The 20,457-nt window shown below is 45.7% G+C and overlaps 1 protein-coding gene across 5 annotated transcripts in view; it reads left to right on the top strand.

Annotated features, from left to right (window-relative positions):
- SKP1 (S-phase kinase associated protein 1) overlaps positions 1-20,457 on the top strand; it is a 227,917-nt gene that overhangs the window by 89,425 nt on the left and 118,035 nt on the right. For all 5 annotated transcript variants that reach the window (XM_073620788.1, XM_073620785.1, XM_073620784.1 and 2 more), the window contains exon 3: positions 13,236-13,309. In XM_073620788.1, coding sequence (XP_073476889.1) covers positions 13,236-13,309 — 74 coding nt within the window. The remainder of the gene's footprint in view (positions 1-13,235; positions 13,310-20,457) is intronic.

The raw sequence follows: 20,457 nt of genomic DNA, 5'->3' as shown, positions 1-20,457 counted from the left end.
AGTATTCAGACCCTTTGCTCAGTATTTATTAGAAGCACCCTTTTGATCTAATACAGCCATGAGTCTTTTTGGGAAAGATGCAACAAGTTTTTCACACCTGGATTTGGGGATCCTCTGCCATTCCTCCTTGCAGATCCTCTCCAGTTCTGTCAGGTTGGATGGTAAACGTTGGTGGACAGCCATTTTTAGGTCTCTCCAGAGATGCTCAATTGGGTTTAAGTCAGGGCTCTGGCTGGGTCATTCAAGAACAGTCACAGAGTTGTTGTTGTGAAGCCACTCCTTCGTTATTTTAGCTGTGTGCTTGGGGTCATTGTCTTGTTGGAAGGTAAACCTTTGGCCCAGTCTGAGGTCCTGAGCACTCTGGAGAAGGTTTTCGTCCAGGATATCCCTGTACTTGCCCGAATTCATCTTTCCCTCGATTGCAACCAGTTGTCCTGTCCCTGCAGCTGAAAAACACCCCCACAGCATGATGCTGCCACCACCATGCTTCACTTGTTGGGAGTGTATTGGACAGGTGATGAGCAGTGCCTGGTTTTCTCCACACATACCGCTTAGAATTAAGGCCAAAAAGTTCTATCTTGGTCTCATCAGACCCGAGAATCTTATTTCTCACAATCTTGGAGTCCTTCAGGTGTTTTTTTTTTTTTAGCAAACTGCATGCGGGCTTTCATTTGTCTTGTACTGAGGAGAGGCTTCCGTCGGACCACTTTGCCATAAAGCCCCAACTGGTGGAGGGCTGCAGTGTTGGTAGACTTTCTCCCAACTGCATCTCTGGAGCTCAGCCACAGTGATCTTTGGGTTCTTCTTTACCTCTGTCACCAAGGCTCTTCTCCCCCGATAGCTCAGTTTGGCCGGACGGCCAGCTCTAGGAAGGGTTCTGGTCGTCCCAAATGTCTTCCATTTAAGGATTATGGAGGCCACTGTGCTCTTAGGAACTTTAAGTGCAGCAGAAATTTTTTTTTGTAACCTTGGCCAGATCTGTGCCTTGCCACAATTCTGTCTCTGAGCTCTTTTGACCTCATGATTCTCATTTTGTTCTGACGTACTGTGAGCTGTAAGGTCTTATATAGACAGGTGTGTGGCTTTCCTAATTAAGCCCAATCAGTATAATCAAACCCAGCTCGACTCAAATGAAGGTGTAGAACCATCTCAAGGATGATCAGAAGAAATGGACAGCACCTAAGTTAAATATGAGTGTCACAGCAAAGGGTCTGAATACTTAGGACCATGTGATATTTCAGTTTTTCTTTTTTAATAAATCTGCAAAAATGTCACCAATTCTGTGTTTTTCTGTCAATATGGGGTGCTGTGTGTACATTAATGAAGAAAAAAATGAACGTAAATGATTTTAGCAAATGGCTGCAATATAAAGTGAAAAATTTAAGGGGGTCTTAATACTTTCTGTCCCCACTGTATAGTTCATTTGATTTATCTGAAGAGCTGCTAATTTTATGGTGTGTGTGTGTGTGTGTGTGTGTTAGAGCTGCACGATTCTGGCCAAAATGAGAATCACGATTTTTTTGCTTAGAATAAAAAGATCATGATTCTCGCAATGTAAAATCTTTCACATTATACAAAAAAAAATGGGCTAACTTTACTGGTTAGAGTTGTTTTTATTTTTTTTTTGTTTAATTCATTAAAGTAATTAAAAAAAAAAAAATTGCATTTGAAAGACCAATGCGCAAATACAGTGTGACATAAAATATTGCAACAACGGCCATTTTAGTCTTTAGGGTGTCTACTAAAAAAATATATATGTTTGGTGATTCTAAGTTATTTGTCTAGCAAAAAAAATGATTTTTAACTTGAAACCAACAAATGTCAGAAAAAGGTTTAGTGTTTAAGTGGTTAAACTTTTTTTACTTACACAGGAAGTCTATTCCATTGACAGATTGTTACAATGTTTATACTTAAGTTCAGCTGATAAAGAATGTTTTGTTGGCAGACTGCCTGTTTTTTCTCTTCCTTTCTTTTGAGGGCTGTGGCTTCAGAAGAGCAGAGAGAATTCTTTGCATAGAAAGAATTGTGAAACACTTTAGCCAAGATCGCGATAACGATTCTTGACGATTAATCACGATAACGATTCTTGACGATGAATTGTGTATATGTGTGTGTATGTGTGTGTGTATATGTGTGTGTGTGTATATATATATATGTATATGTGTATATATATATATATATATATATATATATATATATATATAATAATATAATTTTATTATAATTTAACCACTTCAATACCAGGCAATTTCGCCCCTTCCCCCTTCCCGCCCAGGACAATTTTCAGCTTTCAACTCTGTTGCACTTTGAATGACAATTGCGCAGTCATGCTACACTGTACCCAAATAAAATTTTTGTCATTTTGTTCCCACAAATGGAGCTTTCTTTTGGTGATATTTGATCACCTCTGCGGTTTTTATTTTTTGCTAAACTAAAAATAACGAAATTTTTGAAAAAAAAAAAGTTTTTTTCTTTGCTTCGGTTATACAATTTTGTTTTCTCCTTCACTGATGAGGCGGCACTGATGAGGATGCACTGATATGTAGAATTGATGGGCACTGATATGCGGCACGGACATCTTATGGGCACATTTTAAAAGGTGTTGTGGCAAATCTGAGGGGGCTTTGCTGATAATCAATGTGACAGGGAGAGCCTGGGGAAGTGGTTAATAGTTTATTTTTTTTGCTCTAAGTTGGTCTCTAACCATTTGCAATATCGCATAGGGATTTCTGTTGCACATTTATATTGTTTCCTATTGCTGATCATCATTTCTCACCATTTGACCTGATAAGGTGACATTTCCGTAGTTATTAGCAGCACCCTTTCCCTTTTTTGATAACATTTTGGGCACCACTTTGTGGTGTTTTTTTGGGGGAGGCTGCAGCTATAGATCTTTATCCTAAGTGCGGAATCCTTGTTTAAATAAAAAGCTAACGTTCTGCCCTTGAGACCAGGCATTTTTCCTGCTAGTTATCTTGGGCACTGGTCCTTTCCCTGCCCTTGTGAGCCCTCCTATGAGAGAGGACCTGGCAGCTGGAGGTTTTTGCTCCATCAAATGATGACCACATCACGGGGGGGGGGGGGGTTGCTAATATCTTGGAGTTGGGCTTTAACTGATGGGTACTGTACTTGAGATTCAGTCCTAAGTTAGAAATTCTGGGGGTGGTACTTGATACAGAATGTTGTTAGAAAATCATTTTTTTTTTTTTCCCCATTTGAGAAACCTTACTTGACTACGCCAAGGTTACCCCCTTGACTACGCCTACGCACTAGGTTATACCTGCAGCTGAAAAGCTGATTAATACATTGTTTTCTCCTGACTTGGACTAATGGTAATAATCTACTTGCTGTAAAGCTAAAATTCTGCTGCCTGAATCCTGACTAGTTCCAGTGCCACGTTGTATACAGTTGTGCTCATAAGTTTACATGCCCTGGCAAGATTTGATTTCTTGGCCATTTTTCAGAGAATATGAATAAAATTGTTCGTGTTGGGCTGAAGCCATTTATTATCAATTAACTGTGTTTACTCTTTTTAAATCATAATGGCAAACAGAAACTACCCAAATGACCCTGATCAAAAGTTTACCTACCCTGGTGATTTTGGCCTGATAACATCCACACAAGTTGACACAAAGTGGTTTGAATGGCTATTAATGGTAACCATACTCATCTGTGATAAGTGTGCTTTAAATTAGAGTGTGCGTGGAAAAGGTCAGTGAGTTTCTGGACTCCTGACAGACCATTGCATCTTTCATCCAGTGCTGCACAGACGTTTCTGGATTCTGAGTCATGGGGAAAGCAAAAGAATTGTCAAAGGATCTGCGGGAAAAGGTAGTTGAACTGTATAAAACGGGAAAGGGATATAAAGATATACAGTGAATTGAGAATGCTAATAAGCAGTGTTCAAACTCTAATAAGTGGAAAATGAGGGGTTCTGTTGAAATTGGAGTTGCACGATTCTGGCCAAAATGAATCACAAATTTTATTTTTGCTTAGAATAATAAAATCATGATTCTCGCGACGTAAAATCTTTCACATTATACAAAAAAATGTGCTAACTTTACTGGTTTCGTTTTTTAAATTTTGTTAGTCATTTTTTCCAAAAAAAGACCGCTGCGCAAATATAGTGTGACATAAAATATTGCAACAACCACTATTTTATTCTCTAGGGTCTCTACTAAAGTATATATAATGTTTGGGGGTTCTAAGTAATTTTCTAGCAAAAAAATGATTTTAACTTGAAACCAACAAATGTCAGAAAAAGGTTTAGTGTTTTTAATTGGTTAAACTTTCCTCACTTACACACGAAGTCTATTCCATTGACAAATTGTTACAATGTTTAGACTTAGTTCCACTGCTAAAGAATGTTGTGATTCTTGGCAGACTGCCCGTTTTTTTTTTTTTTTCCCTTTCTTTTGATGGCCGTGGCAGAGAGAATTCTTTGTATAGCAAGAATCGTGAAACGCTTTTGTCAAGATCGCAACGGGGAAAAAATCGTGATAACTATTCTTGACGATTAATCATGCAGCTCTAGTTGAAACCAAACCACGGTCAGGTAGACCAACTAAATTTTCAGCCACAACTGTCAAGAAAATTGTTCTGGATGCAAAGAAAAACCCACAAATAACTTCAGGTGAAATACAGGACTCTCTGAAAACACGTGGTGTGGCTGTTTCAAGATGCACAATAAGGAGGCACTTGAAGAAAGATGGGCTGCATGGTCGAGTTGCCAGAAGAAAGCCATTACTACGCAAATGCCTCAAAGTATCCCGCTTGCAATCAAACAGCACAGAGACAAGCCTCAAACCTTCTGGCACAAAGTCATTTGGAGTGATGAGACCAAAATTGAGCTTTTTGGCCACAACCATAAATGCTACATTTGTAGACGAGTCAATAAGGTCTATGATGAAATATATGGAGGTGGATCGCTGATGTTTTGGGGATGTGCGAGCTACAAAGGCACAGGAAATTTGGTCAAAATTGTTGGCAAGATGAATGCAGTATATTATCAAAAAATACTGGAGGAACATTTGCGTTCATCAGCCAGGAAGCTGCGCATGGGACGTACTTGGACATTTCAACATGGCAATGATCCAAAACACAAGGACAAGTCCACCTGTCATTGGCTACAGAAGAATAAGGTGAAGGTCTTTTTATTCAAAATACAGGATCATGGGGTATACAAAACACGACTGTGGGGTGGTACAAAAATAGCTGACGTGTTTCGCACTTACACCAAGTGAGTAAGCACTTGGTGTAAGTGCGAAACGTGTCAGCTATGAGTAAGCACTTGGTGTAAGTGCGAAACACGTCAGCTATTTTTGTACCACCCCAGTGTCTTGTTTTGTGTACCCCATGATCCTGTATTTTGAATAAAAAGACAGATTTATCCATTCTGGTGTGCGGCTGTCCAGGTCGTCTTGTTCTCTTCTACTTGCATCAGCATTTAGCCAGCACCTGGGGCTCTTCTCTTCCTGGAGGTAATGAGACACAAGCACTCTGGTTTAAGCCCCTCTTCGAGCGCAGTGGAGTGGCCATCTCAATCTCCTGACCTCAATATCATTGAGCCACTCTGGGGAGATCTCAAACATGTGCAGTTCATGCAAGACAGCCCAAGAATTTTACAGGAACTGGAGGCTTTTTGCCAAGAGGAATGGGCGGCTTTGCCATCTGAAGAGATAAAGGGCCTCATCCACAAATACCACAAAAGACTTCAGGCTGTCAAAGTGGGCAATACACAGTATTAAGAACTGGGGTATGTAAACTTTTTTTTGATCAGGGTCTTTGGGTAGTTTCTGTTGGCATTATGATTTAAAAAGCATAAACACAGTTGCTTGATAATAAATGGCTTCAGCCAACCACTAACCATGAGTGAAAAAACATTTTGTTACCATTCATATGCTCTGAAAAATGGGCAAAAAAGATCATCATAAATTCTGCCAGGGTATGTAAACTTATGAGCACAACTATGTTCAAAAATGTGCAGGTCGAAGTGTTTTTGTGTGTGTGTTTGTTTTTTTTTTTTTCACGCATTTGTTCTGTTCCCTTAACGCATGGTATACACCACAGTGCTTGTGTTTTGTCATTTTGTGTTGCTATGGCTATTAATCACTTTAAGAATAATATAGAGTTAGATTTGAAGGAACATATATGTTGAGCAAGGCTCCCCCCCACCCCCCAATTGATATGTAAATAAACCAGTTGGATAGGTTTTGGAGCTGAAACAGGAAGTTCTCGGCAGGATGTGATGTAAGCAGGAGTTAGGGGGGAGGAGATTTAGCTTTTGAAAGAGCCGTGTTTTGGAAGGACAAAGAGGAAGAAATGGATGCGAGGAGGCATATTTTTGTAAGCTATGAGTTGTGTATCCTACAGTTGTATGTGCAGCTTTTCTGTTTAGTAAAGCATTGATACGCTGCAGAAGTCTAAGCTTCCTTGATTTTACAGCAAGAACTTAAGAGATGCACAGCATAACACATTTGGCCCCTTGTATCACCTGAAATACCTGGCTGATACTGCTGGTTTCTACCTTCCCCTCTCTGCACTAACTCCGATTTATCAGGGCTGCTGAGCCCTGACATCGGAGTCATTCGTGGGTACCTCTGTCATCCGCAGCCTGCTCTCCTGTGTCTGTCGCCCCCTTTCTCTTCGCCCCCTTTCTCTTCGCCCCCTTTCTCTTCGCCCCCTTTCTCTTCGCCCCCTTTCTCTTCGCCCCCTTTCTCTTCGCCCCCTTTCTCTTCGCCCCCTTTCTCTTCGCCCCCTTTCTCTTCGCCCCCTTTCTCTTCGCCCCCTTTCTCTTCGCCCCCTTTCTCTCCGCCCCCTCCCCCCCCCCCCCCCTTTCTCTCCCCCCTCGCCTCTGAGGGTCAGCTCCCCGATCCCTCCCCTCCTGCTCTAAACAGTTTTTATCTTCTATAGTTCCCTCTGATATAGAACAGCAAGCTCCGCAGTGCATGTAATTTTATAAAAATATGCGGTATAGCTTACTTCAGAGCGCCATTCGACGCTCACATGACTGCATGCCAGTCTCCTCCCCTCCTTTCCTTCTCGGCTGACGTCAGCGGGGGTTTCCCAGCACCCCCCCCCAAAGCTATCGCATCTAGAGAGGAGACCAGTGGGCAGTCAGCTGAGCGCCGAACAGCGCTCTGACGTAAGCTATTATACTGCATATTTTTATAAATGACATGCACTGTGGAGCTTACTGTTATATATCAGAGGGAACTATAGAAACGTGTTTTTCCCTCTTTCATCTTTCAGGACAGCACACTTGAGACCTCGGCTCCTCCCCTATACAGCCCCCAGCAGGTCCTCTGCCAGCACAGCAAGATGTCGCACCTGGTCCTTCAGGTCCCTCAGTCAGTGAGGAGTTATCGGGGGTTTCCAGAGAGGCTTTAGAGGATGAATCAGATGGTGCATCCTCACATTCCTCAGGCGAATCAGATGGAGAGAAGGTGGATGGCGAGTCCTCCAGAACCTCCCGATATAAACTCTCCTTGGAGGAGCTCTTGGGAGCAATCCACACCACCCTAGGTATCCAGGAGGAGAGAAAATCTCTGTCTCTACATGACCGAATGTACGTGGGTCTTGGCGAGCAGAAGAAAAAGGTCTTTCCGGTGCATGAGGTCCTAGTAGATACCATTAAAAGGGAATGGCGGGACCCAGAAAGGAAACCTTTCTTTTCCAGAGCATTAAAGCGCAGATTCCCCTTTTCAGAGGATGAAGCTGCTGTATGGAACAAGTCACCCAGACTGGATGCAGCCTTCTCTCAAGTATCCAGAAAAAATACTTGGCGTTTGAAGATATGGGGGTGCTAACAGATCCCATTGACAAACGGATGGATTCTCTACTTAGAAAATCCTGGGATTCCTCTTTAGGCAACCTTAAGCCGGCCATGGCCGTCACAGTGGTGGCATGTAACATGGAGCACTGGCTAACACATATAAAAGCTCATATTGAAGCTGGAACCGCTAAGGAGACGATTCTCTCCTCCTTCCCAATGCTCTTGAAGGGAATCGCATACATTGCTGACGCCTCGGCCGAGTCGGTCCGCATTTCTGCTAGATCTTCTTCCTTGGCCAACTCAGCCAGGGAGAGCCCTTTGGTTAAAGACCTGGCAGGGGGACAACGCTTCAAAAATTAAAACTTTGCGGGGTCCCTTTCACTGGGGACTTGCTGTTCAGTTCGGATCTGGAGGCGGTTCTTGATCGAACGGCCGATAAAAAGGCCTTCCCCTTGAAGAAAAAGTTGGGGGAACAGCCTAAAAAGAAGACTGGGAGCCTTCCTCCCACAGTGGGAGTCAGTTACCTCCAATCGGTTTATTCTGGGGATCGTAAGGAGGGGTTACAGATTAGAATTCTCAAGTCCCCCCCCCCCCCCCCACACACAGGCTGCTGGTTACGGACTTGCCAAAGTGTGCGGAGAAGGCAGCGGCATTAATAGCCTCACTGGAGGATCTAGAGCTGCAGGATGTGATATCACGTGTCCCATCCAGAGAAATAGGCAGGGGTTGCTTCTCCCACATCTTTGTGGTTCGGAAGCCTTCAGGGAAATTCAGGCTCATCCTGAACTTAAAGCCCCTGAACCTATCAATCTCCTACAAAAACTTTCGGATGGATTCAATTTTTTCTGTAAAAACACTACTCTCTCCGAATTGCTACATGGCGTTCATAGATCTAAGGGACGCCTATCTGCACATTCCGATTGCAGAGGACAGTCAGAAGTTCCTCAGGCTGGCGGTAAGGTCCGGGGGAGGAAGTAGTGCATCTTCCGTTCCAGGCCCTCCCCTTTGGGCTCTCCCCTTCGCCCCGGATATTCACCAAAGTTTTGGCGGAAGTTCTGGCGTTTATGCGCCTTCGGGTAATTTCGGTAGTCGCATACCTGGACGACCTGCTCCTTTTTGCTACCTCCCCAGAGCAGCTGGTTCAGGATTTGCAAGTAGCAAGAGGTATACTGGAGCATCTGGGATGGCTCCTAAACTTGGAGAAGTCCAGCCTGGCTCCATCCCAGAGGATTACATTCCTAGGTTACATCCTGGACTCAATCCAACGGAGAGTTTTCCTTCCTGAAGAGAAAATTGCCAAAATAGACAGAGCCTTGGCAGTTCTGCAGGGCAGTCACCAAATCACCATAAGAAGGGCCATGTCAGCCTTTGGATTGCTGACAGCTGCCCTCCCAGCAGTAAGGTGGGCAGGAGTGCACTTTCGCCCTTTACAGTGGTTCATTCTGAAAGTTTGGGACCACACTTAGAAGTCCTTGGACTAGGCGGTCTTCATTCCTGTACGAGTGAAGAGATCCCTGTGGTGGTGGAGAAAGGCAGCAAACCTATCGCAGGGTCTGGAGTGGGTTCTGCCTGTGTCCAAAATTGTGACAACAGATGCAAGTGGCACCGGTTGGGGCGCACACCTGGGGACGAGTCTGGCACAAGGTTCCTGGGGGGTCGAGGACGCAGTACAGTCCGAGAACTGAGGGCCATTTTTTTGGCTCTCAGAGCCTTCCAACAGGATCTCCGGGGACGACATGTACAGATCCGTTCAGACAATTCCTCAGCGGTTGCTTATGTAAACCGACAGGGGGGCACCAAGAGCAGTTCCCTTTGGGGTCTGACGGAGATAATTTTCAGTTGGGCCGAGGTCACGGTACTCTCACTATCAGCGGTTCACCTGAAAGGGGAGTTAAACCAGAGAGCAGACTTCCTCAGCCGGAGGAAGTTGAAGGAAGGCGATTGGGTCCTCAGGTCATTTTCGCTTCAGGGGAAAACACGAAGGCCCCCCTCTTTTTCTCCCTGAACCGCTGGGATGGGGTGTATGCTCTGCCTCAGAGCTGGCGTTTTGCCAAATGCTATGCCTCCCCCCCCCCCGGTTCTGTTGCCTGCGTTCTTGAGAAAATTCCAGTTGGAGGACACGACCCTGATCCTGATAGCACCACACTGGCCCAGGAGGCCATGGTTCTCGGTCCTAAGGAAACTGGCGGTGGAACCACCCTGGATTCTACCAGTCAGGGAGGATCTGCTCTATCAAGGCCCAGTCTGCTGCCCTCAGGTGGAGAGGTGGAATCTGGCTGCCTGGCTACTGAAGAGGACTTGCTGAGAAGTAAGGGTTTTCCGAAGGACTGATAACTCTTCTGAATTCTAGAAAAGAGGAGACGCGCAGAATCTATTTGAAGGTCTGGAAGAAATTCAGTTCTTGGTGCGCAGAGAGCTCCTTTAATGTTCGCAGTCCAGTAGCAGTGCTAGAGTTCCTACAGAGTGGGGCAGATAAGGGATTGGCACTTAGTACCCTTAAGAGTCAGGTGTTGGCTTTAAGTATTCCTTGAACAACAGCTAGCAGTGAATCCCTGGATATCCAGGTTCTTTAGAGCTTTAAGAAGGCAGAGACCAGTCAGCCCTTTTCCGGTATGGGACTTATCCTTAGTACTACAGGCCCTTACAGAGTGTCCTTTTGAACCTATTGAGTCTTGTACGGTGAGTTTTTAACCCTCAAGACGGTTTTCTTAGTAGCCATCACTACTGCAAGGAGGGTTAGTGAGCTACAAGCCCTCTCTAGGAGGGCACCTTTCTTTCAAGTTTTTCCGGATAGGATTATTTTTAAAACAGATCCGGCCTTTTTTCCAAAGGTGGTTTCGGAATTTCATAGAAGCCAGGAAATTTGTTTACCCACCTTTTGTTCAAATCCTGTGAGGGAACAGGAGCAAGTCTTCCACAAATTAGATGTCAGAAGATGTGCATTAAGGTACCTGGAGGTTACGGAGCAGTTTAAGAAATCCGACTCCTTTTTTTTTCTTTTTCAGGGGCAAGGATGGGTTCCAAAGCCTCTAGACACACTATAGCCAGATGGCTAAGATTGGCTATTGGTCAGGCCTATATAGCAAAGGGGGTGGAAGTCCCGGAAGGTATTAGAGCTCATTCCACTAGGGCTATGGCAACGTCACAAGCAGAGTGGGCTGGTGCTACACCCGATCAGATCTGCAGAGCAGCAACGTGGTCAAGTTTTAAGACTTTCGTTAAGCACTACAGACTGGACCTATTGTCTGCCCAGGACCAGACTTTTGGACGAAAGGTTCTGCAGGCAGTAGTCCCACCCTAGGGTAAGTGCTCGCTTATCCTCTCAAGTGTGCTGTCCTGAAAGACGAAAGAGGGAAAATCGAAGTTACTTACCGGTAACGTTTTTTTCCAGGAGTCTTTCAGGACAGCACCGGTACCCACCCAGATATTGTCTTGCCACTAGGACGTGAAAGCATCAGGAATATAAATGTTGTGATGTATTCTTATGTCTCCCTAGACTGGTCGGAGGTTCTCGTGCAAAAACTGACGGGCTAAAGGGAAGGGGCGACTTAAAAGTCTGGTGGAGGTGGTGTTTCCTAAGAGGGGAGGAGCCGAGGTCTCAAGTGTGCTGTCCTGAAAGACTCCTGGAACTTTGATTTTTTTTTTTTTTTTAGCTTAACCAACACTTTAAAGTAGTAGTAGTAGTAATAAACTGCAACCTAATTTTAAGTCAAAATCCACTAGTATGCATCGCATACTAGCACATTATGACAGACTTGCTGGAAAAGTACCAACAAACTATTCCCAACGCACCTGTTCCTGTAGAAATGGCTGTGCATATAAGTGGGTGCTGAAGTGACCACAGATTGGAACCCTGTCAAGTCAGAGCAAGAAGATGTCACCAGCACACCAAGGACCTCCAGAATGGGTCCATAGCTTTCATCGTGGATCACATTGTTACAGCAGATTGCCCGCTGGTCTCCTCTTACCTGAAAATGCGTGTACAGGTGAGGTCACTAGCTGCGTCTAAAGTAAATCTCCCAAACTGCATGTTGTAGGAGATATTTACTGTACCTATAGGTAAGCCTTATAAGCTTGCCTATAGGTAAAAAACATAAAAGGGAGTTTACTCTCACTTTAAAATGAGGCATAGTTCAACATCAGAGTTTGCTTTAAGTCACCGTTCCCCTGGGAACCCCATCAGTGGTCTTTCCTTTGCATCAGGGGGTCTCTGTCAGTGCACCATTACCCTACGCCCCCTTCTTGTAACCTTCACTCCTGTAATTCTAGTCCTCTGTGTCCCTCAAACCCGTCTACAAGCTATAGGGGACAGGACCTTCTGTTGTACTCTGGATTTCTCTTCCCAAGAACACCAGTTGCCTCCTGTAAACTATTTCATATCAAAACTGAAAACTTTCTTCTTTAACTGCTTGCCGACCAGCCGCCATCATTATACTGTGGCAGGTCAGCTATCCCGTGTGAACCGCCGTAGCGTGCCTGCGGGTCTGGCGGACTCTGCCCGCGATCACGGTGTACAGAGGCAGAACGGGGATCTGCCAGTGTAAATAGGGCGGATCCCCGTTCTGCCAGGTGACATGTCAGATCGTCTGTTCCCAGTGATCGGAAACCAGCGATCTGTCATGTCCCTGGCAGCCCATCTCTCCCCAGGAACACCCTTGACCCCTTGATCACCCTAGTGCCTTTTACCATGTGATCACAGCTGATCATGATAAAAACACAAGCCGGTTATCAGCATTTTTTTTCCTCACGCTGACAGCATGAGAGCAGATAACCAGCTTGTGTGAAAGGGACATCTACACTGATGAGCAGGCCACTGATTATAAGTGTCCTGGTTATTAGTGCAGTCCCAACAATGCCCACCAGTGCCTCATTAGTGCCCATCATTGAAGGAGAAAAATTACCAGTTTGCAAAATTGTATAACCAATTATAAAAAACTTTTTTTGTTTTTCGTTTACCAAAAAATAAAAAATCCAGTGGAGATTAAATGCTACCAAAAGGAAAGCTATATTTGTGACAAAAAAAAGCTAAAAATTTCACATGGGTACAGTGTACCATGACCGCACTATTGTCATTCAAAATGTGATTGTGCTGAAAGCTGGAAATTTTGGCCTGGGCAGGAACGGGGTAAAAGTGCCCAGTAGGCTAGTGGTTAAAGAGGAAGTAAACCTTCCTGTATAATTTGTACCTATAGGTCCTGTAAATATCTTCTAAACGTGTGCCGTTTAGGAAATATTTTCTGTATACTGCACCAATGTCATCGACGCATGCGCTCTGAAGGAACGGCCGCCAATGCCATTTCATCAGAGGCGTGTGCCATTACTGGCACATTATGCCTTTACTTTGCAGGGAAGAAGAAAAAAAATCAACCAGCGTTTACTTCCTCTTTAAGGTTATAAGTTTTTGTACTGTAGCTTGCTAAATGTCTGCATTTTACCTAATCTTTTATTTTTTTTAATTCAGACTTGGGGATGGACGATGAAGGAGATGATGATCCTGTTCCACTTCCAAATGTTAATGCTGCCATTCTAAAAAAGGTATTTTAAATGCAAAATGCACTTTTTTTTTTTTTTTTACTGCCAAAAAAATGCATTTATTTATTTTTCTAAGAAGGGTGCGGAGCATTGCTGTCTTCCCATAGCGCGTATGGAAGAGAGCAGGAAGATTAATGGACTAGGAGTGCTCAGCAGTGCACAGTTAGTTTTCTTAAACCCACAACAGTAAAATCAGTGTGTATATGCAGTAAAGCATGCTTGTTATACTTCCTGTGGAACCTAGGGGGTTAACCACCTGCATTGTGTAAAAAAGCTGTTTGATCTTGTCTCCTCTGATCATCTCCTTCTTCCACTTTCTCCAAAAAATAACCTGAGATTTGCAGCCTGTGTTTGTGGTGGTGGGGGGGGGGGGGGTCCGGGGCCGCATGCTCAGTTTGGTGTGTACTGCTAGAGGTGTGGGTTTTTTTTTTTTTTTTTTGCTTTTTTTTTTTTTTTTTTTTTTTTTTTTTTTTTTCTTGGGAGTGCAGGTGATCAGCACAGAGCCAATCAGCAGTGTCCAGACAGAGGGTCAGGGGTCCTGTATTCTCATTGGAAAATGAAAACTCCTCCTACAAGCTTTAACCAGACACGCATAGAAGTCACAAGACTGCTCGAACTGCTGATGAAAAAAGATATTTAGCAGTTTAGATTTACTAAAATTGCATTTCCATGCAATTATTGCATGGAATTGCTGTTAATTGTTACTTTTACAATTAAAGTAACACTTTAATTGAGAACTATAAGTCATCATCTGTAATAGCTGGCAGTACTCGTAAGCATTCATTCAAAGGAAACTTTGGGTGGGGCCCCGCACAGCTGCACTATTTTCAAATTGTGGGTTCGGTGAGCAGATCCCCAACTGCTGGTACAGGGCGGGGGGAGGGAAAGGCTGCAGATGCGGAAACTTTTTCCACACAAAGAAACGGGTGGACCATGTAACGTGTTCCAAAGCTAAACTTCTCCTTTAGCAATGTGATGAAAGTGTTGTGTTTTTTTTTTTTTTTTTTACTAGACAAGCTTGGCTAGTATCACTGCCTGGTGGAGGGAGGTCCACATTTTTACTGTTGTAACCCTTCTGCAGTCTACGGTTAAACTAGCTTTCTTCCAACCTTAAAGGGGTTGTAAACCCTCATGTTTTTTCACCTTAATGCATCCTATGTATTAAGGTGAAAAAACTTCTGTGAGCGACCAGCCCCCCTGTTTTACTTACCTGACCCCCTTATTTCCCTTGGCGGAGACTCGCTGTCCCTCTCTGCATGGGGTTACGGCTCTTGATTGGATAGATTGATAGCAGCGCAGCCATTGGCTCCCACTGCTGTCAATCAGATCCAATGATGCGTGGGGGCGAGGCTAAATCCGGCATTCGGGGGTACGGACGCTGAACATGGGAGCGAGCGCGCGCAAGGTAACCCCCCGGGAGAGAGCTTCTCCTAGGGGGTTATCTGATGCGGGGAGAAGCCACTGGGGGACCTCAGAAGAGGATGATCTGGGCCACTCTGTGCAAAACGAGCTGCATATTGGAGGTAAGTATGACATGTTTGTTATTTTAAATCTAAAAAAAAAAAAGAAGCTTTACAATCACGTTAAATCACGGCCTCTTCATGGACCTTGGAGTAAACCGCTTTAGTTACTGCAGTCGCCTTTTAGAAAAATGTGTACATTGTAATCATATCCCCCTCTTAAGCGCCTCATCTCCAGAGTTAACAATTGTAATTTTTGTATTTAATCCCAACGAAGGTATAGTCAAGATGAGGAAACCTGGAAAAGGCAGCCGCATACCGCAATGGGATACCAATAAAAAAACTTTTCTCTAGTCATCTTCCAGGACAGCATAACCTGAGAGGTGATTGGTCCACCTGACAGGAAACACAATCAATATACAAGGTTAAAAGGCCCCTCCCTTCCCCCCTGCACCTCAGTTCTTGATTGTGTTTCCCGGCAGTGAAACGTTTGTTGTTTTTTCTCAGACTTGAAGCTAGGAGCGGATGGTCCCCACCGAGGGCTGGACGCCAAAGCCGGGGAGGGTGGCGGGTCCAGCCATGGCCCTGTCCTTCTCAGGGGGTCCCCCCAATGGCTGGGGGAGAGAGTCTTCCCCGGCAAGGAGCCTCCCGGGTACAGAGGGGTAGCCCGGAACTCCTGTGAGCACATACCTCATGCTTTTTCCTTCCACCCAGTCAGGTACGGAGGTGATGAAGGAACTGGAGCTCAGGCTGGTGTCTAGGCCACAGAGGGGGTAGAGGACGCCAGCCAGGTCTGTACCTTGGTGCCTTGTAGGGCTGGTGGAGGTCCTGGACTTCCCAGGGTGGAGTAAGATGGCGGCATTTCCGGTTCCGGACGCTGTAACTTCCGACTTCCGGTCTATGCCAAAATGGCGGATTCGGACACTAGAGGCCAAAATCCTCCCTCAGACAGCGGCTCTCCAACAAAATGGCGCCGATCATCGGTGTATAGGAGAAGACACTCAGCGCTCCAGGGAAAAGCAGGAGGCCTCACGATACTCCTCTCTTGAGGTTGGAAAACCTCACAAAGCAGCAGATATGGATGGAGAGGAGGTAACAGCTGCAACCTTAGCCCAGGAAGAGGCCAGTGGTGGTGAGTCCTCTTCCGTTTTTTGTGGTGAAGTAAGAGGGGTCTTACCTACACCATAGGGGGGGAGTGAGAGAGAGCGACACAGACAGAAAGTCTTAGGAAACTGGTTAAAGTTTGGACTTTGTCTTTTTTGTCTCCCTAGATCCTGGCAGCTCTGCTCAAGGGGCTCACAAGATGAAGGGCAAAAATCCCCCTCCTCCCAGGTCAAAAAGATGTGGGAATTGTAATGATAAGCTCCCACAGGACCATGGGAAACCTTTTTGCTATAGGTGCATACAAAAACTGTCTAGTAAGGAAACCTCACAGGTTATGAGGGACTTCCTTGCGGTACAGTCGGAGATGCTTTCTACCCTCCAGTCTATTAAGACTGCTATAGCACCTAAAGCGGAGGATAGAGAAATCCTGTCCTCTAGAGAAGTGACTTCCTCTCAGGAAGGTTTTTCAGACAGGGGTCAGAAAACCTTGCAAGGACCCCCTTCCTCTGTCACTTCAGGAGTTGAGGAGTTTGAGGACCCAGAGGAGTCAGAGGAGGACTCATTAGAGGAAGGTGTAGACACAGACGCTGACAGCCAGGATAGTGACAGTCCTAGAGCTAGTAGCCACCTCTTTCCCGTGGAAGACATGGGGCAGTTACTTGGGGCGATCTATGCCTCTGAGGATATCCCAGAACCTCCGGTTCAGGCGTCGGCCCGGGACAAGATGTACAGGGGTTTGGGAAAGCCTCAGTCCAGGGTGTTCCCAGTTCATCAGGCTCTAAAGGAGGTGATTTTGAGAGAGTGGAAAGACCCGGAAAGAAAGGTTCTTGGACTCAAAACTTGGAAGAGAAAGTTTCCTTTTGGGGAGGAAGAAGAGCAGAAATTCTTTAAAACCCCTAAGTTAGACGCAGCCCTGTCGCAGGTTTCTAAAAAATCTGACTTGTCTTTTGAGGATTCAGGGAACCTAAAAGACCAAATGGACAGAAGGGCGGAGGCGCTTTTGCGCAGAGCATGGGATTCCAATGCGGCTGCCATGGCTCCTGCTTTGGCATCAGCATGCGTGGCAAGAAACGTGGACGCATGGTTAGGCAGACTTTCTAACCATGTTTCTAAAGGCAGTGATTCCAAAGAAATCACAGGCTCCTTAGAAATAATAGGTAAGGCTGTGGCATATTTGGCAGATGCGGCTGTGGAGTCTGTCAGGAACACAGCCAAATCTGCGGCCCTCCTTAACTCCGCAAGAAGGGCAGTCTGGGTCAAATCATGGGAAGGAGACCATATGTCTAGATCAAGGCTATGTGGTTTGCCCTTTTGAAGGTTCACAACTCTTTGGACCTGGCCTGGATCAGGTGCTGTCAAGGTCAGCAGAAAAGGGAAAAAAGTTCCCGGTCAAAGCTAAAGGAGCAAGGGGCAGGAAATTTTTTCGTCCCTCCGTTAACCAGGGTCAATTCAAAGGAAAAAAGGATGCAAATAGGAGGTGGGGAAAGGGAAAGAGTGCACAAAAAGGTAGTCTGCTCTTTTCTGGAAGTAAAGACGCCACCAAGCAGTCTAAGTGATGCCAGCATCAGGGTAGGGGGGAGATTATCCCACTTTGTCCCTCAGTGGAAGAGAATCTCCGAAAGCCCCTATATCTTGCAGATTGTAACAGAGGGATATCGTTTGGAGCTTCTCTCCCCTCCCCCTCAAAACTTTTTTCTGACCCGTCTCCCCAAGGAAACTTCAAAAGCTGCAGGGCTGTTGGACAGCTTGCAGGGATTGGTGTTCCAGGAGGTGATCATCCCCGTTCCACCGGAAGAGCTTTACCAAGGGTTTTACTCCCATGTATTTGTCGTTCAAAAACCGTCGGGGAAATTTCGCCTGATATTAAATCTCAGGAAGTTGAACAGGTTTTTGCGACAAAAGAGCTTCCGGATGGAGAGTATATACACGGTGTGCAGGCATCTATTAAGGGGTGCGTTCTTAGCCACGATAGATCTAAGGGATGCTTACCTTCATATCCCAATCACCAGGGAACACCAGTCCCTGCTGAGATTCGCAGTCCTTACGAGCGAAGGGATTCAGCATTGGCAATTCCGAGCTCTTCCCTTTGGATTAGCTGCAAGCCCAAGGATCTTCACAAAGGTCCTGGCGGAGGTTGTAGCTTACCTACACCTACAGGGGGTGTCCCTTATACCCTACCTAGACGACCTTTTGGTATACGGGCAATCCCTAGAGCAGGTGGAGATAACGTAGGCAGAGTGATTTTCACTCTGGAGTCCTTGGGCTGGATAGTAAACAGAGAGAAATCTTCTCTGGCACCATCCCAAATAAAAGTGTTCCTGGGATATCTGGTGGATACAGAGGTTCAGAAACTGTTTCTTCCAGAGGAAAAACGATTAAAGGTGGTTACAGCAGTATCCTCTTTAAAAGAAACCAGGGAGTGCTCTCGCAGGCATATCATGAGGGTCCTAGGTCTAATGACCTCATGTATTCCAGCGGTTCCTTGGGCTCAGCTCCACTCCAGGGAGCTGCAGTTCTTCCTTTTGTCCTCCTGGGACAAAAGGAGAGAGTCATTGGATGCAAGGGTGTCTATTCCAACAAGAGTAAGGACCTCCCTAGATTGGTGGCTGGATCAGGACAAGCTCAGGGTGGGCTTACCCTGGGACCAGTGGAATCCCACAAGAATCACTACCGATGCAAGCGCTTGGGGCGCTCACCTGGGGGACATCCAGGCACAGGGGGCCTGGACGCCTTCTCAGGCAGGGGCATCCTCCAACCACAGAGAACTCTTGGCGGTGGGCCAGGCGTTAGTATCCTTTGGAGACAGGATTCAGGGCTTAGAGATCCAAGTCCTGTCAGACAATGTGACAACGGTCTCTTACCTGAATCGTCAGGGGGGCACCAGATCCAGGAAACTACTGAGTCTAGTCCTGAACATCTTAAACTGGGCCGAAGAGAATCTTCAGTCCATATCGGCGGTTCACATAAGAGGAACCGCCAATGTGGTGGCAGACTTCTTAAGCCGGCAACCCATCTTTCAAGGGGAATGGGAGTTAAATCAGGAGGTCTTTCTTCAGATAAGTCAGATGTTCAGGACTCCGGATATAGATCTTTTTGCCCACAGAGGGAACAAAAAAGTGGATCGTTTTTTCTCTCTCAACAGAGAAGGGGGATCCCAGGGAGTGGACGCTCTGTCTCAGGACTGGGACTTCCATCTAGCATACGCTTTTCCCCCACTAGTCTTAATACCACGGGTCTTACAAAAATTGGCCCGCTCAGATTGCGGACTGATCCTTATAGCCCCATGGTGGCCAAAAAGGACCTGGTTTGCCACTCTAAAAAAGTGGTCAATTTCTCCTCCGCTCCGTCTTCCAATCAGACGAGATCTTCTCCTACAGGGGCCAGTCCTCCACCCCGACCCGGGATTCCTCAAACTGACGGCATGGTTCTTGAGGAGGAGATCCTTAGAGGTAAGGGGTGCTCTTATAGGGTAATTGGGACCCTCTTGGGCAGCAGGAAGCTGGTCACCAGGAGGATCTACTCCAAGGTGTGGAATTGCTTCTCACAGTGGTGCCGTGATAAGGAGGTGTCTTACCCTTCAGTACCAGTGGTACTGGAATTTTTGCAAGCAGGGGTGGATCAGGGGATTTCCCCGAACACCTTGAGAATACAGATAGCAGCGTTATCTGTATTTTTGGATCAGAGGCTCGCACTAGAACCTCTGATTAAGAGATTTCTTCTGGCAAGGGAGAGGGTAACCCCTGTCAGAAAGAATGTATTTCCTCCATGGAATTTATCTCTGGTTTTGGAGGCGCTGACGAAAGAACCAGCGCAAGAGATTTCAGTTAGGTTTTTGACTCTTAAGTTAGCGTTTCTGTTGGCCATAACCACGGCCAGAAGGGTGAGCGACCTACAGGCCCTGTCAGTTAAGGAGCCTTTTCTGTTGATTCTGGAGGATAGAGTGGTTCTTAGACAGGACCCACTATATCTTCCCAAGGTCGCATCTAAGTTTAATACATCTCAGGAGACCACTTTACCCTCCTTCTGTGATAATCCTAAAAATGAGAAGGAGAGGAAATTTAATTTATTAGATGTCAGGAAATGTTTATTGACATATCTAGATAGAGTAAAGGACTACAGAAAGTCGAATCATCTTTTAGTTTTATTTAGCGGCCCTAGAAAGGGAGGGCAGGCGTCTAAATCTACTGTGGCTAGGTGGATTAGGCAGACAATAACATTGGCCTATGAGCAGACCGGTTCCCCAGTACCAGGGAACCTTAAGGCCCACTCAACAAGATCCTTGGCGGCCTCTTGGGCAGAGAGAGCTGGGGCCTCGATAGAACAGGTCTGTCGCACAGCCACTTGGGCAAAGCAGGATACCTTTTTGAAACACTATAGAGTGGAACTGCTGTCGCCCCACGATCTGACATTTGGAAGGAAGGTGCTACAAGCGGTGGTCCCGCCCTGAGGTAGGCCTTGAACTCCTTGTCCATCCTCTCAGGTTATGCCGTCCTGGAAGATGACTAGAGAAAATTGACAGTTACCGATAACTGTTTTTTTAGGATATCTTCCAGGACGGCAGGCCTACTTCCCACCCATGTTTTAATA

This window comes from Aquarana catesbeiana, linkage group LG03 (genome assembly GCF_042186555.1).
Source record: "Aquarana catesbeiana isolate 2022-GZ linkage group LG03, ASM4218655v1, whole genome shotgun sequence".
NCBI classification, from domain to species: Eukaryota; Metazoa; Chordata; class Amphibia; order Anura; family Ranidae; genus Aquarana; species Aquarana catesbeiana.
This window is presented reverse-complemented; position numbering and strand designations above follow the sequence as displayed.